The sequence below is a fragment of the Lissotriton vulgaris genome, chromosome 7, assembly GCF_964263255.1.
Source record: "Lissotriton vulgaris chromosome 7, aLisVul1.2, whole genome shotgun sequence".
NCBI classification, from domain to species: domain Eukaryota; kingdom Metazoa; phylum Chordata; class Amphibia; order Caudata; family Salamandridae; genus Lissotriton; species Lissotriton vulgaris.
This window is the reverse complement of record NC_141695.1, coordinates 85939327-85955697: the sequence shown is the minus strand read 5'-3', so window position 1 is coordinate 85955697 and position 16371 is coordinate 85939327. Positions and strand designations below refer to the sequence as shown.

The window sequence follows — 16371 nt, the reverse complement described above, 5'->3', positions numbered from 1 at the left end:
GGCACAAGCTTTGGAGTTTAATGGGCACCATTTGGAAGTATTGAAATCAGGATAATAATATAACACACAAGAAGAAAAGGAAAACACTGGAAGGTATACAGAAACTGAGGTCAGGGAAAAGAAATCCTGGAAAAGGAGGTCGATGCCTAAACTGGAATACACAGAAATGTCAATCTGCACGTGACGCTACATAGGACTACAGATACTGGGGATGGGCTCTTAGAAACAAAGAATTGTATAAAAGTTGGGTGTTCAGAATAACCTTCAAACATGCAAGTAATTGTCACTGATCATATTTATGTGTAGATATGACTGCATATTTATTGTTGCCAGGCTGGACTTTTACTTTTTTTGTGACATGAGGAATACGTGGTGCCCTAACATTTTTTAAAGGTGTGATCTAGAATGAGTAAGTAACTAACGAATTTATAAAGCGCAAAAATGCTGAGGTGTCTTGTCGCTAGGGTGTGCAAAGAAACGAGTAAAGAGTCCTAAGTAGGGAATAACCAAGTTTTAACCATTTCCCTAAACAAGGGTCTAGTTGACTGAAGCCTAAAATGGATCGGTAGCTCATTCAAGAGGTTCAAAGCTTGATAGGTGAGGCATCTACCTCACTATTTTTTCTTATCGATTTTAGGAACCCGAACAAAGACTTTACTGGCTGATCTCAGATTTAGACGGGGGTGTACCACTGAAAGAGTTTTTGTAGGTCCAATGAGTGCTTTATGCACCAGGTGTAGCACATTAAACTCAATGCGCTGCCTGACTAGCTGTCAGTGAAGCTTCTAGATGCTGATAGAAATATGGTGGTATTTTTTAACGATTACAGTTTTAGCAATTGATGTTTGTCAACGCCTGCATGAAGTGCATTGCAATAGTGAGAGAGAAGTAAAGCAACTACAACTGTTTTTCTAAGGTCTGATGGAATGAAAGACAGGATTTTAAAGCACATTTTTAGTAGGACAAACGGGGGGTGATGTCACAAGCTTTTTCTACCCTAGGATATTTAACTGGACATCATACAGAAATGCTAAATTCCTCACTTTAGACACCGGTTCCAGGCAGACCCTGCCACAGCCGGCCACCAAGATTGCTTCCAGATTCGAGGTCCATTTCCAAACTCCAGGACCTCTGTTTTAACCACATCTGTGCGGTACGATTTACCACCGGGTGCTGAGCCCTAATGGAAACGGGCGTGGTCATGACAGAACGGTTCCGTCATGAGCACAGCTCAACCGATGCTCATGACGGAGCCGTTCCGTCATGAGCATCAAAAGGGTTATCTCCGTGTTATCTGTATTTAATTTGAAGTAATTCTTATGCATTCATTCCATATTTATGTATTTATTTATTTATTTTTTGAGATTTATAAAGCGATCAAATACCTGAGGGTGTCTCTTCGCTAATATTATGCGCAAGACAACTGTAGAATCCCCCCACCACAGTATCTATACTTGAGGAAATAACAATCTGAGTGTCGTCGGCATATGATATCAACAAACAAATGTAAGCCCTAATTAGTTTGGCCAGGTTAACTAATGTTGGCACCAGTACTGAGCCTTCGGGGACTCCACAGGGGAGAGAAAACCTCTCAGATTTGAAGTTGTCCCAGCACACAGTCTGTCCCCTGGAAGTCAGGAAAGTGGTGAGAAGAATTAGAGCGGCCTCTTTGATTCCTATTGCCTTTAGCCGCTGCATGTGTACTGTATGATTCACAGTAACAAACACGGCTGAGTAGGATCAGGATAGCACTACCTCCACCATCGATCAGCATGAAGATTCTTTCAGTGGCCATTATTAAAGCTGACTCTGTGGAGTGATGTGGTTGGAAGCCATGTTGAGTGGAATCAAGGCCTTTCTGTTCTGAGAATTTGATTATTTGAATGCTTGGATCGGGAAATTTAGGCTGTTCCGAATTAATTTTTAAAGCTGTTGACACATAGACTGAGAGGCCACCAATTGCTCGACCATAGATTTTGCATTTTTCTGCAGAAACAGTATAGTGGATGAAACCAGCTAACGCAATATCTTCTTGCAACCATGTTTCTTGCAAAGCGATTATATCACAGTTAGCCCATTCTTCTAAGGCTAATCCATCCTCTAACAATCTTTTCGCACCGGCAATATTCCATGATAGCACATGTATACCATCCTTTGCTGCGTGATTCACCTTATCTTTTTTCGGTCAGTTCTTCCGCTTGTCATTTAGCATGCTCGGAAGCCATTTCTAGTAATATTATGTTAATGATGATCCCCCAACTCTATCTGCTTCCATTCTTTCCTGGATGAGAGCTGTGTCGCTTCTGCCTTTAGCGTTGTATTCGATTGAGTAAACGGATTTTTGGGGATCAAGTTTGTCCGATTTCCAAGTAAGTGGCTGACTGCTGGGTTTCTTAAGAGGAAACGGATAATGTGGTATACTGGGCTGTGACAGTTGTATGCCCCATGTTCGAAATAGGTCTGATTTTCCTAATATTAATTGCACTATCCCCGGGGATTTCCAAGTAGTCAGTGTTTGTTCATTTGTTGGATCCTTGGACCCTTTTAAAAATTGAACTAGTTCTAGATCTGTAGTTTTAATGACACTTCATTCCTTAATTTCGGCCATAAGTTTCAAGATGTTGCTCCTATTCAATATATCATGACAACCCTGTGTCGTATACTCCGGTGTCCAAATAATTTGAAACCAATCATCACCGGGCTTAGGAGAATCTATCCTTAGTTGTTTACCATCCTCCTGATTTTGTTGCATGATTTTCTTATTTGTTAAGCAAAAGCTTAATTTGCCCATATCCGAATTATTCGGTATTTCCAATGTTGGTCTTAGGAAAAGACTTTGGGGATTATCTACAATATCTTGGACTCCCATTTCTGAGGCTGTTTGTGATGAGGAGACAGTCATTACCCTTTCCCCTGCTTTTTTGCGATGTTCCGTATGTGATTGACTGATTTCACAGATTGATACCCTATTTATACCAGCTGAGTTTTTTGCAACTTGCAGGTTTTGAGGTTTTGGGATGGATATTGACTCGGTAGTTTGTGTGTGCCCCTCCACGTTGTTGTTTTCCAGGGCTAAAGCATTATCTTGGGATGGAATGCTCTTCCAGATTGCTTTAGACTGCGTGATCTCTTTAGAATAAGGATCACAGTTTTTTTCCTGGTTTATGGTTTTGTTGGAGTTTTGGCAGAGCCACTGGTAGCTGGATAGTTGGCTCTTGACGGCTCTTTTTGCTGATTCTTCGTCATTTGTGAGGGGTTTATCTCTCTTCCTGATAGATGGGAGCCCTTGTGTTCCTTTTTGGTCGTTGGTTTTACATTGATGGACTTATCATCTCTTCCTGATATTTCCAAACTATTTTCCCGTAGGCCATCCTCTTCTGTTCTTCTAGTATTTATTTTTGAAAAAATAGGGTATATTCGAATACCTAACTGTGGATCTGCTTCACATTTTTTGTTCCTGGTTTTCCGTTCTTTTTTTTTTTGTCTCTTTGTTAGTTTTTGCTTTTTTGGTTCTGAGACAATTGCCTTGGTTGTTACTATTTTGTTGGTATCATCCCTACTAATAGCGTTACCAGACTTGAGGATGGCTTCATTATTATATTGCCCTAATGAGGGATCATTATCGGTTGGTAGTTGGTGCTCAATTATGAGAGTGCCCGATCGGTCTGGCTCTGTGGCAGGGTTGATGAGGCATTTATTTAGAGTAAGTACCTAATAGAGAGTAAAGATCCTCCATTGATTGTAAACAGGAGGTGGTGGGGGCAGGGATCCTGCCAGAGGTGGTGGTGGGGGCAGGGATCCTCCTAGCCAGTTCATCATATATCGTTTGAACCTTAGACTGGAAGAAGTTGGGCATTTTATCGGTGAGAGGTTGATCAAGAGCAAATTGATTCTCCTGTTGCACATTGGACAAGGCAGTGAGAGTCTTAAAAAAGTTCTCTTGAGGTGTTTTTTGCTGCCCCGATTTCACTTATGTAATAAATCTTTTTTCAACTTTTGAAAGCTTCCTTGTATACAGTTAGTGCAAGTTTGTAGGTAGCTTTAACTTGCTCGCTATATTCTGTCCCCCATGCATGCTCTGAGCATCTACACTTAGATTTTAGAAGTTTAAGGTCAGAGTTATACCAGGGGGCAGAAAGTTTGTTTCTCCACTGTTTCATTGTTCTTTGTGGGGCCAACTGGTTCATGGCTGACCTAATCCAATTTTCGTAATTGTCAGCCGCCTTATTGGTGTCTGCCACTAGGATGGGTGTACTATTATCAAGTATTTCTACTAAAGCGTTTTTCTGATATTATGCCAAGATCTTACTTTGGTGGGGGACAGGTTTTGTACTTAGTTGGTTATTCAGACTGAGTAGGTTGAAGAGAATTGCCATATGATCAGTTCAGGTGAAAGGCAATACTTTTGTCACTGTAATTGAAGGATGGTGAGGAAAGATCACATCCAGCACATGACAAGCCTTGTGTGTGGGTTCTGAGACTATCTGTGTCAGTTCAAAACCGTCCAGATTGTCTAGTAAAGGCGAAGTATCAGCATTCTCGTCACACTCTAAATGAAAATTTAAATCCCCCAGTATCGTAAAATAATATTTGAAATGATACATTACGTTCAAAAGGTAGTCAATGGATCAGAAATATGAATACAAAAGCATGCCCAATAAAGGGGAACTTAGAAAGTATAAGACCAAAGTTACAAAAAACTGAGCCGAAAAGAGGATGTGATAAGCTAAAGTGTCTCCACTCCATACAGAAAATAGATATTGCTACAAATATGTATCTAAACAATGTAACTCTGCACAAATGTGAATTGTGATACAAAAGTAAGCCATAGGCAGATATATCAATTCCTGGTAAATACCAGACCAAGCTTTGGTCAGCCAGAAATCATCTCACTAATAGATTTACCTCAAACAAAAGTCATGGTGGTCTATTGAGCAAGGAAGAAATTATCCCTGGCTCAGGTTTGAAGTAGTCAGTGAAAGTAGGTGAAGATGAAAGCTGAACCACACTAGGGTTAATGAACAAAGCAACACAGGTGCATACTAATTTGTGAATGTCCGACCATACAGATTTAAAGGGAAACCAGAGATTATGTAGATGATTGTAATTTAGGTTAAATGTATGTGAATTTATCCCGTGTGAATATCTTGAAATACTGACAAAGTTCCTGCGGTTGTGGACCCCTTGTAAATAAAGTCTTAGTTAAAATCTGATAAATAGCAAGTATAACTTTTTTTTGTATTTTTTTTTCTTTCTGACCAGTAATTACATAGCCTTTAGTATCATACATATAGCAGAGTAGTAAATACAATTGACACTTAGCGATTGCAATATAAGTAATAAACAGACACATTAACATTTGCACTTCAACAATGTCCATTGACAGCAGAATATGTCCATGTGACCACATCGTTCCCTGTAGTGGCATCCCCACTGGCAACACACCTCATCCAAGTCTGTTAATGGAACTCTCCCCCAAGCACTACATCGCCATATCAACAGCACGCACTGGTTCTCATCACTTATTCAGTAGTATCGTTTCCCAGAAGTCTCTGGGTCTTGAGGCTAGTGGGATGTCGTCCTCATATGTCTCTAAAGTTTCTTTACAATAGGTCATGTCTTTTATCCAGTCTTTTAGTCTGGGCGGCCTCTTGCTCCCCCATCTGAACGCTACTCGTCGCTTCGCAAGTAGTAGAACTACCACCAAAGGTTTCCTACGTCTAGCGTATTTGAATTTCTTAGCTCCCAGTATGCATGTCAAGGGGGTGTTTGGAATTTGTTCTGATAACATAGTAGTAAGGGCTGTGGTGACTGCGTTCCAGTATGTCTGCAGACCTGGGTATCTCAGACAGGTATCAGTTTCTCTATGCCCCAGTTTGTGTAATTTAACTGGTGTGTAATATAGTTGGTGAATAAACTGTATAATGTATAATGCGTAGATTGCAATTGAAAGTAAGAAGTGTGAGTTGTGTACAGCTGTGGTGCCAGTCTTGTTCTTCTATTGAAATACCCAATGATCTTTGCCATCTACTTTGCACTGATACGGGCTTATTTGCCTGTTCATCTTGGGCTGCTGAGTATAGTTGTGTTACTAAATTCTTGCAAGTAGGAGCTGTTAGCAATATTTGTAGTGTAGACAATTGTTCGGGCTCAGTCGGAAATGTGGTGTATAGTGACCTCACAGCCGTGTGTAGCCTTAAGTACGCAAATCTTTTCATTGGGGTCTGATGTGCACATAGGGAGGGATCTGTCCACTTAATAAATGTATTATGGGGGAACAAATGGCCCATGGTGTTTAACCCCATCTCTGCAAGTAATGTCTGCATGTTCTTTTCTTGAGTTACAGTAAGGTGGGGGTGTTTGGCCATGGGCAGTGCATGCGCATATATCGGTAGTTTGTCAGCTCTGTGTGCCAACGCATGCCACGCTCTCGAAGTGCATTTAGCCGTGTGAATCACGTCTCCTGTCGTGTAGCAAATTGTGTCTGCTAGCAGAACTGTCAAAGGCATAGGGGAAATGCTATCTGTTTCCACGGCAATATTTTGTATGTATGATTGAGGTTTAGTCCAAAAGTGTGCATGTTGAGCCTGCGCACATAGGTAATATAATTGAAAGTCCAGTGCCTCAAAACCGCCCAGGTGATATGGTTGTGTAAGGACTCTCCCACTTGCTCTAGCCTGTTTACAAGCCCATGTTAGTCTCTGGAGGGCAGATCGTAGTCTATGAAAGAAGGACTTATTCAGCCAAATTGGTATGTTCCAGAACAGAAATAGGCAAAATTATCATTTTTTGAAGGGCTATCCTGTAAGCCATTGATAAAGGCATTTTTATCCACCTGTTTATCTGATCTTCCAGTCTTGTCATTGTGATACCATAGTTTTCCCTAATGACTACCTCTGGATCTCTGTGTACCCAGATTCCCAGGTATTTAACCGGATCTGTGCGCCAGTTCAGAGGGAATTCTAGCTCAGGCCTTCGTGACTTTAGTAAGTGGAATCACAACCGATTTATCACAGTTTATGCGGAGGCCAGCGTAGTGTTCTTATTTAACATATTCCCGGATGAGCGAGTTTAGATTCCTTTCTGGGTGCGTGGTGTATAGGACCATGTCATCCGCATACAATGCTATACCAATCGGCCTGAGGCCAAATTTTAGAGCCTTTGCAGAGTGTATCTGCCAGATTTTACAGGCTAGTGGCTCAAGTATTAGTGCAAAAGCATTGGTGATAGTGGGCATCCTTGTCTAGTACCACGTGTAATCATTATAGGATCAGAGGTGGAGCCATTTATCCTGACTTGTGCTTTGGGTGTCGTATATAGCAAAGAGATCCATTTTTAAAAGGGTTTGGGGAACCCCATTTTACACAAGCTTACAAACATAAAACTCCATTCCACGGAGTCAAATTCCTTGGCGGCGTCCAAAAGGGCTGCAGCTGCCGGCACGTCTGGGTCTAATTGGTTATAGAGCGAGAAAATAGTGTGGAGATTGTGGGTAGTAGACCGTGTGGGCATAAAGCCCGCTTGTTCCGGTAGTATTAAATTACATAGAAGTGGTTGTCTTCTATTCGCAATTATTTTTGCTAAAATTTTCACATCAATATTTATTAGGGATAAGGGCCTGTATGAATCTCACACCTGAGGATCTTTACCTGGCTTTAGGAGTGCTATTAGGAGGGCCTCATTCAGTGTGGTTGGTAATGTGCCTTCCTCATATGCTTCTTAAAGCATTTTTGCAAAATGTGGAACCAGTATGTCCCAGTATGCTTTATAGAATTCTCCCTGGAGGACCTCAAGTCCAGGAGCTTTATTATTAGGCAGAGAGTTAAATGCCTCTCTTATTTCCTCCTTAGAAATAGGGAGGCAAAAATGTTTTCTATGAGTGTCAGATAATCATGCCACCCCGATGTCCTTCAGATAGTACCAGATAACCGGAGTGGAGGCCGTTACCTGGGCCGTATTCAGTTGGGTATAATAGTCAGTGAAACATTTCAGTATGACCGGTGCGTCCTAAACTGGATCGCTCTGTGCGTCTTGGATCTGCGTGATAAATGCCATAGTGTGTGTATGCCTGATTTTATATGATAAGGCGCTTTCAGGTCTGCCCCTCTCCCCGTAGTTCAGAGCTATATACTTGCGAGAGATGTCCAATCTCGCTAACTTTAGACCCATATCTTTGTTGCCTGTTTTTTCAAAAGTGTTGGAAAGGCATGTTAACACTCAGTTAAATCATCTTGTGGAAAGTTCGGGATTCTTACATCCCTCCAAGTCCGGCTTTCAAGCGCACCACTCCACCGAGACCACGCTCCTTGGGGTGACGGAGAGTTTACGGCACGGTATCGACCGCGGGGAGACATCTGCACTCATCCTTTTGGATTTGAGTGCGGCGTTCGATACCGTGTCCCATTCCATCCTCCTGAACTCTCTTGGGTCCCTGGGAGTAGATGGTCCTGCGTTAGCCTGGATTGCCTCCTTTTTAAGTGAGCGCACTTTCCAGGTTTTTTCAACAAAGGCTGTATCTGGTACTTGCTCATCGGCGTATGGCGTTCCCCAGGGGTCTATACTCAGCCCCCTACTATTTAACATCTATGTTAGACCCCTGGCTACCATCGTGGAGGACGCTGGGCTGACCATATTTTCATACGCCGATGACACTCAGATTGTTTTCTCCCTTTCCAGCAGTGAGTGCAGCAACATATCGGTCCTGAAGGTCGGACTGTCGCGTGTCGCTGAATGGATGCAGAAGCATCTCCTCAAGTTACACGTGACAAGACCGAGATCGTTATTTTGGGGAAGAACAAAGATCTCTCGGGCCCTCAGCACTGGCCTAGTGACATGGGACCCCTTCCCCAGCCGGTCTCTGCGGTTCGCAACCTCGGATTTCTTATAGATGACAAGCTCTCTATGAGGCAGCAAGCCACTAAGGTGGCCTCCGTTTGTTTTGCCACCTTGCGATGGCTCCATAAAATCCTATGGATGCTGCCCCGTGCCACCCAGAGAACCGTTGTCCAGGCGTTAGTAATCTCCCGCCTGGACTACGGAAATGTCCTATATCTCGGTGCCAACACTTCAACCATCAACAAACTTCAGGTGGTGCAAAATTTGTCGGCCCGACTTCTCTGTAATGTACTGAGGAGATCTTCGGCCTCACAGGCTCTTCGTGACCTACATTGTCTTAGGGTCCCAAGCCATATCAAATTTAAAGCCCTGTGTTATCTCTTCGAAATTAAGCAGATCTCGGCCCCAAAATATCTACAGAGCCTTGTCCAAACATACAAACCCAGTCGCACATTGAGATCTTCTGCAAATGGCGATTTTGTTGTTCCAAGATTTAAACTTGTAAAGATGGGGGGGCCGGTCCTTCTCCCATCTAGGCCCCAAATCCTGGAACGCACTACCTATCGCCCTGAAATCAGAGACTGATTTGTTTTGCTTTCGGAAAACACTTAAGACCCTGCTCTTTCAGTAAATCTGCCCTATTGCTCTAGCTGGCTCATTGCACTGTGCTGCGTCTTCTTTTCTTCTTTTGTCTATCCCTGGCGCCGGGAAACCCACTGCGGGTAGCTGTTGCGCATTATAAGTTCAAATAAATAAATAAATGTATTTAATCTCATCGTCAGCAAATTCATTATACTTATCAATGTGTTTCCTAATGTCGGCCAATATCTTGTCACATGGAGTGATTTCGAATTTGCGTTCCAGCTAGATAATGTTAGTCTCAATTTTCTCTAACTGTCGTTGTATATCTCTCAGTATACCTGCATGTGCACTTATACAGTGTCCCCATATGGGGACTTTGAATGCTTCCCAGAGGACCCTTGTACTCTGGACAGAGCCAGTGTTTTGCTTGAAAAAGTTTAGTATGGCTTGGCGCAGTCCCTTCCGGAATACCTGATCTTGTAATGCCATCTGTCTCAGTCTCCATGTTAATTGCCTCAGGGTGTGCATAGGTATTTATAGTTTTATTTGGGCCGGTACATGATCCGACAATGTCTTAGGCAGGTGTAGCACCTCAGTAGTCTATGTACATACATCTTGTGTAACTAACCAATAATCTAGTCTGGACCACGTAAGATGTGTTGACGAGAAACACGTCCCATCTCTTCTATCTGGGTGTCCCATTCTCCATATATCCACTCAGTTCCAATCTATCATCCCTTCTCATAATTCTAGCCGAGTGTTTACCATATCTATCTAGGCCTGTCGATCTATCCACAGCTGGGTTAAGCAAGTATTAAAATCGCCTCCCAAGAGTATGGTACCTGGCTGGAGGGCGCTCAGTTGTGCTCAAATTCCAGCATAAAAAGAGGGGTCATCAGTATTTAGACCATATACATTTAGTATGGTTAACACCGTGCCCCCATAATCTCCTTGCAAAATCAGAAAACGCCCTTGGTCATCTTGTACAGATTTAATTAGTGTGAATGGCACAGAACTAGTGGAGACAACCCCTTCAACAATGATCAACATATCCCCTCAAAAGAATCAAAATAAAGAAGAATACAACAGTTGGTGCGGTTCACACATAGTGGTCAGAACTGCCTACCCTTTGCTTGTGACCTAGGCTACAAGGTTCTGCGCCCACCCATTTACAGCATCACTTCAACAGTTGACATTGATACCCCTCAATGTATACGGAACCGTGTGGGTATCGACTGGAATTTGTCTACTTCAAGCAACGCACAATGCCCTTATAACATAACATAACCCATAGCCAGTACAGTATTATCTTATCGGTTGTCAACTAATCTGACATTGTATATCCTCAGTAGTCTTATAGGTGAGTCTTAGACAGCCTCCGACAGCTGGACAAGAGTTAATTTCACTGCATGGGTTGGCATCGCCTCATCATCCACAGCGTGCCATTTATCCAAAATTATTCGACATCGGACATTGTGGACTATTCTCCATGTTCACCTCGTGGCAATTTCCTCCGTGTGCCCAATTTTCCTTTCTGTTGCATGACTTTCTGTACTTCCGATGATCCATTGAAAATCCACGATTTACCTTCGATGGTGATTCTGAGTCTGGTCGTATATAGCATGGCACATGGTATGTTCAGCTCCCTCAATTTTTGCTTTACGTCGACAAATTTCTTGCCCACTTCTTGCACTGCCGAGGTAAAGTACGGGTATATTGAGATGCCCATGCCGTCACAGGATAAGTTTCCCAGTTCGCTGGCTTTGCGCAGTGCCGCATCGCGCTCTCTATAGTTCCGAATTTTGCCAATGATCGGCCACGGTCTGGACCCAGTAGGTGGTTTAGGCGCCAAAGATCTATGGGCTCTCTCGACAACAAACACTTCAGAAAAAGTGTCTCTTCCAGCAGCCATCCTCTGGGTCAAGTAGGGTTTACTGGCATTGCTTCACGTCTACTCCAGGTACATCCATAGGCGCTCTTCACTTGTGCTCTCCGTGGGTTGCACTGTACCCCTGTCATCTCGTTATTCCTTTGTTTGTGCCACAGACCCTGACTGTGCACCCAATCAGCAAATTCCAGCGCAGTCTCAGAAGTCCAGACTCCGTAGACCCCCAGGACACACCACCGCAGTCCCAGCGTCACCAGTTCAGGGCACTATAACGGATCACGTAGTGCTCAGTGTTTTTTAGGTGAATGGGGGGCAGGGCTTGTACTTATTGGTAGTCCTATTGGGTATGATCGTAATTCCAGGTGGATTCCACACCTGCCTCAGTATTTTCAAATAGCGTGTGGTCTTATCGGTGATTGAGGTGCCCCTCAGTGGGTTGCCTCTTCCTGTTTGACTTACTTGAGCCCACGTGTTGTAGAAGGCCCGGCCGTGACACCACTCCTCAGCGCTATGGTGGCAGGACTTCTCTGGCCCCTCTGTTATCCGGCCACCTCAAGCACAGTATGTGCGTGTTCAGTCACCAGTGACTCACCTCTCCGTGTGAGGTCTCGGGCAGAGCATCACTCCACCTCCGAGGAATCAGCGCTATGAACCAGGAGAGGCGTGGCGCCTCAGGGAGGTCGGTCAGGCAAACGGTATGACCCCTGCAGGTCTCAGTGCTATGGTTGTTGACTTGTTCTGTTTGCTCCCCCGGCCTGTGATCTTTGCTCCCACGGGTCAGGATTGATGTGCCCTGCCACCTTGGGTGTCCAGGCCCAGCCAGCGCCCCGGGGGTCTGAGTCGTGTCGCAGTAAAGGAGCAAACCGGTCCGTTCAGCCAATCTCCCACGCTGCGTGCTTTACATCACGGGATGGCCGCTCACTGTGACCCGGGGATTTGCTTTCGTTTTCGCTCACAGGGCCTCAGAAGTCCAGACGGCTACGCAGTGTGGCAGGGCATCTGTTGTGGGGATGTAATGGCCCACTGATTGGATTGTCGTCTTCCCCACGGCTCCGATATGTTTTCTGGACGACTCTAGTCGAAGTGAAGGATTTTGTGGGCGCAGGCGAGAAGCTCGCTTAGTTAGCGGCCATCTTGCTTGCCGGCTAGCTCCACCCCCCCAAATCACAAGTATAACTTAATGTATTTTTTCTATGTATATTCAAATATGTTGTAGCTTGAATGTTATTACCTGATAGATCTAAATACACACCAAATTGCTTATCCTCTCACTGACAAAGTTTACAAACACATTATGCGTCTCAGTTGTTATTGTGCATTTTTACCTCTCAAGCATGTACACTTGAGTCAAATGTGTTTATTTGTAGAACATTTTGGAAATGTGCCTTCTTGCACTAGTCCACTTATCCCTCTGGCATTCACTGTGCAAAAAATGATACCTCCTTATGTGCAAATATCTCGACTCTTATTTTTAAGGAGCAGGAATGAGTCTAAATGTAAGCAAATTGGATAACAGTCTCCCTGGGTTAAATTCAAGAGAATTTAAAAACAGAGGTGTTGAAATTAAATGTATTTCCATTTTAAATAATAGAAATGTAACCTGAATTTTTGCTCTGCTTGTCATTTTATAGAGTGCAATATTTCTGCTCCTGCAACATTTCCCTCCTATTTTAGCACAGGAAACAAAATGTACATTCTATAACTCGTTTCTGTTCTGTGATCCCCTCACAGTTTGATTCCATCATACAAGACAGCAACAAAAATCTGGTTCATCACATCCTGGTCTACGGCTGTCCAAACTCCACCAACGTCAACATTGCACCTGGCATATGTATGTCCAATCCAAAATTTTATGCCTGTACAGAGGTGATTGCTGGATGGGCTGTTGGTGGCAAGGTAAGTCAATGAATGAAAAACTGGGCTTGTCCAGAGTTTGCGGTCACAGTTACACGCACCATTGAGTACGGAGGTACTCAATGGAGGTGGAGGTATTCTATCATGGAGGCGGGCAATTCTATGGCATCTATAACTCAGACTCTCTATGCATTCTTGGTGCTACAGGGTAGCTTTCCATGTTGCTCAACGATCACTTCCATTTTGATGAAACATCTTTTATTTTTTGCATCAGAAAAATTTCTCTTGTAACTCAAAGTTCACCTCCTGTCTTGTAGCCTCCATTGCTCAACTGTAACATGCCCCCTTTCTCACCTCTCACCTCCTGTTTTGTTCCACCCACTAAGCAACATAACCCCCCCACCCCAAAAGCTATTTTACAGGATTAATCAGACACAGAACTGATTCAAAGGGGTCAAACTACGGGTGCAGAAGACTAAAGAAAGGAGACACAGGAAAAGGAAAATAAAGGAGAGGACAATCTGAGTGCAAATGTTTGATCTGTGTCACAGTGTGAAAATACAAAAGGAAACCTTAAAAATGCAATGACTGATCTTAAACGTTTACACAAACAGCACCATATGAACTATGAATCAGGAGGGAAGCTATACACTAGCAGAAATGACTCAGCATTCTCTTTTAGGTGTTCTTTAAGTCAATGTGATTTCCCCTTTTACCAGGACAACTGTAGCTCAAAATGATGACTTACGTACATAATGTGGAAAGTGTGAGGGCCTAAGGGAATCACCAGGCCTAAGATAATCACGTGCCACAATGCCCACGCATGCAATAAGGAGACATGCACACTTGCTATGCTGGTGCGGACCGGAAGTGCTGTGCCACTCCCGTCCTTTTATTTAAAGCCTTCTGGCCACGCCTGGCCAGAAGGTGATACATTTGTGGATAGTGCTTCCGGGGCTCAAACTGAGACCCTCGGAGCACTAGAGCGCTACATCCCTTCCCAACTTGGATTTTTGAAAAATTGAAAATAAACAGTTCAGCATGCAAAGTCTGCTAGTCTATGGTTAGGCCTAGGATTGGGCCTGAAGTTGTAGTGCCACTTGCCTCTCATGGGTGTTGATTCTTGAGAGCGTCCCGGTGAAAATGGGGTCGTCGCCTCCACAGCATCTGTGGGCAGAAGGGTGCTTGTCTCTACCCTGTTTCCTCCTTCTTCCCTTGTTGCTGATTCATCCGGGTCGTGGGGTTGTTCTCGCGTCGGTGGTATTTGCTTGAACCATGACATGTTTCGGGTTACTTCCTCTCCGTTTCGGCTGGCTGTGATTGCTGTTCCCTTAGCTTCTTTGATGGTCCAGGGTTCTGGCTCAAACGATGTCTTGAATTTTCCTCCTGGTCTTCGTGTTCGGATTAATAGTCTCTCCAGGGTTTAGGGTCCTTGTCTGAGCTCGTCTTTTGCAACTCGCCTACTCATTCGCCCTTCTCCTCCGCTCTTGCGTGTTTGCTGGTGAGTATGGTGCTGGAATCCAGTTGTCTGCCATGGGGAGCAAGTCTCTCCTCAGTCCAGCTAGCATCAGTGCCCATGGCGACTGCTGCGTGGTGCTGTGCGGTGTGCTCCAGTATTTTCTTAGGAACGCTTGTAGCGTTTCTTCCGGGTCACTCCCTTCCGCTGTGGATATTCGCAGAATTTTGTTTACTGTCCTCATAAATCTTTCCACTTCGCAATTTGCTTGAGGCCACAGAGGGGTGACTCGGTGGTGCTTTATGCCTAGACTTTGTAGAAATTCTTTGAAGTCACTCCCTTGGAATGGGGGTCCATTATCTGTCTTGATGAGGAGCGGGATTCCGAACATTGCAAACGATTTGCTGAGAATAGGGCGAATGTTTGTGAAGCTGATGGATGCTGCTAGGTCCACAATGGGATATTTTGTGTAGCTGTCGATTAATACCACAGTGACTCTCCCATCTGGGAAACTTCCAAAGTCTAGACTTCGCCACGCCCAAGGTGATGGGGCATGGTCTTCCGTGATCACCGGGGCCGGCGCGTCTGGATTACTGGTTATCTGGCATGCTCGACATTCCCGCACCACTGCGTCGACGCTTTCTTCCAAGCTGGGGAACCATACTTTCTCGGGCATCCGAGCCTTCATCCTGCGGGTGCCTTGGTGTCCCTCATGCGCTAGGACGGTTGCTCTTTCCTGCAGAGTCTTCGGGATGACCACTCAGAAGCCCCTCAGAATTAGTCCATTGTCAGCGCTGCTTAGATCATTGTGAACTCTCCAGAATTGGTGCAGGCGTGGTCTGTCTGCTTCTTTCCAGCCACTGACATTCTTCAGGAAATTCTCCCACGAGCCTGACAGTATGGCTTCCTTCACGCGTTGGATGACCGCATCATTGTCATAGTGGGAAATGATGGTGTCCGCAGTGAGAGCTCGGGGGCATGCTCCGGTTGATATTATGTTTATGAAGTCTTCAGTCTGACACTCTTGTTCAGTGTTGTGGGGTCCTTCTAAAGAAGGGTGTCGTGAGAGAAAGTCCGCCGGGTTCCTTGCTCCGGGTCGATAGACGAGGTCCATTTGATATTGTTGAACTTGGATGGCCCACCGTTCAATCCTCGGCAGTGGGTGAGGAGCTGTGCCGCGGAATAGGGGGATTAGCGGCTGGTGGTCCGTCACCATTCTGAACGGGTGGCCAGATATGTATAGTTGAAAGTGGTTGCACGCCCACTTAACTGCCAGGGCCTCTCTTTCAATTTGTGAGTATCTTGACTCTGTCGCCGTTAGGGCTTTGCTTGCGAACGCTAGCGGGGCCCACACCCCTGGCTTGGTCTCTTGTGAAATTAGGGCTCCTAGTCCCACTGGGCTAGCATCCACCAGTATCTCTGTGGTTTTTGCGGTGTTAAAGTACGCCATCGTGGTGCTATCTAGTAGGGCATTCTTGATTTGGTGGAATGCTTTGTCTTCGGTGTCTGTCCACTTCCACAAGTTTTCTTTCTTTGTCAAATTCCTTAGAGGTTCCGCATTTGTGGCTAGGTTGGGTATACACCTCGCACAGTTTTGTGCCATCCCTAAGAAACTCCTCACTTCAGACGCGGTGGTGGGTGCAGGGGCGTTCTTGATGGTGTGTGATTTGCGTGGATCTACCTTCACTCCTTCTGAATCAAATATGTAGCCAAAAATTCAATGGATTTCCTAAAGAACTGGCACTTCTCCTTGTGC

The 16371-nt window shown here is 44.6% G+C and overlaps 1 protein-coding gene across 1 annotated transcript in view; it reads left to right on the top strand.

Annotated features, from left to right (window-relative positions):
- The window catches only part of LOC147700848 (putative DBH-like monooxygenase protein 2), a 477613-nt gene that overhangs the window by 72728 nt on the left and 388514 nt on the right, over nucleotides 1-16371 (top strand). The window contains exon 5 of the mRNA XM_086929749.1: nucleotides 13037-13201. Within this exon, the coding sequence (XP_086785875.1) occupies nucleotides 13037-13201 (165 nt within the window). The remainder of the gene's footprint in view (nucleotides 1-13036; nucleotides 13202-16371) is intronic.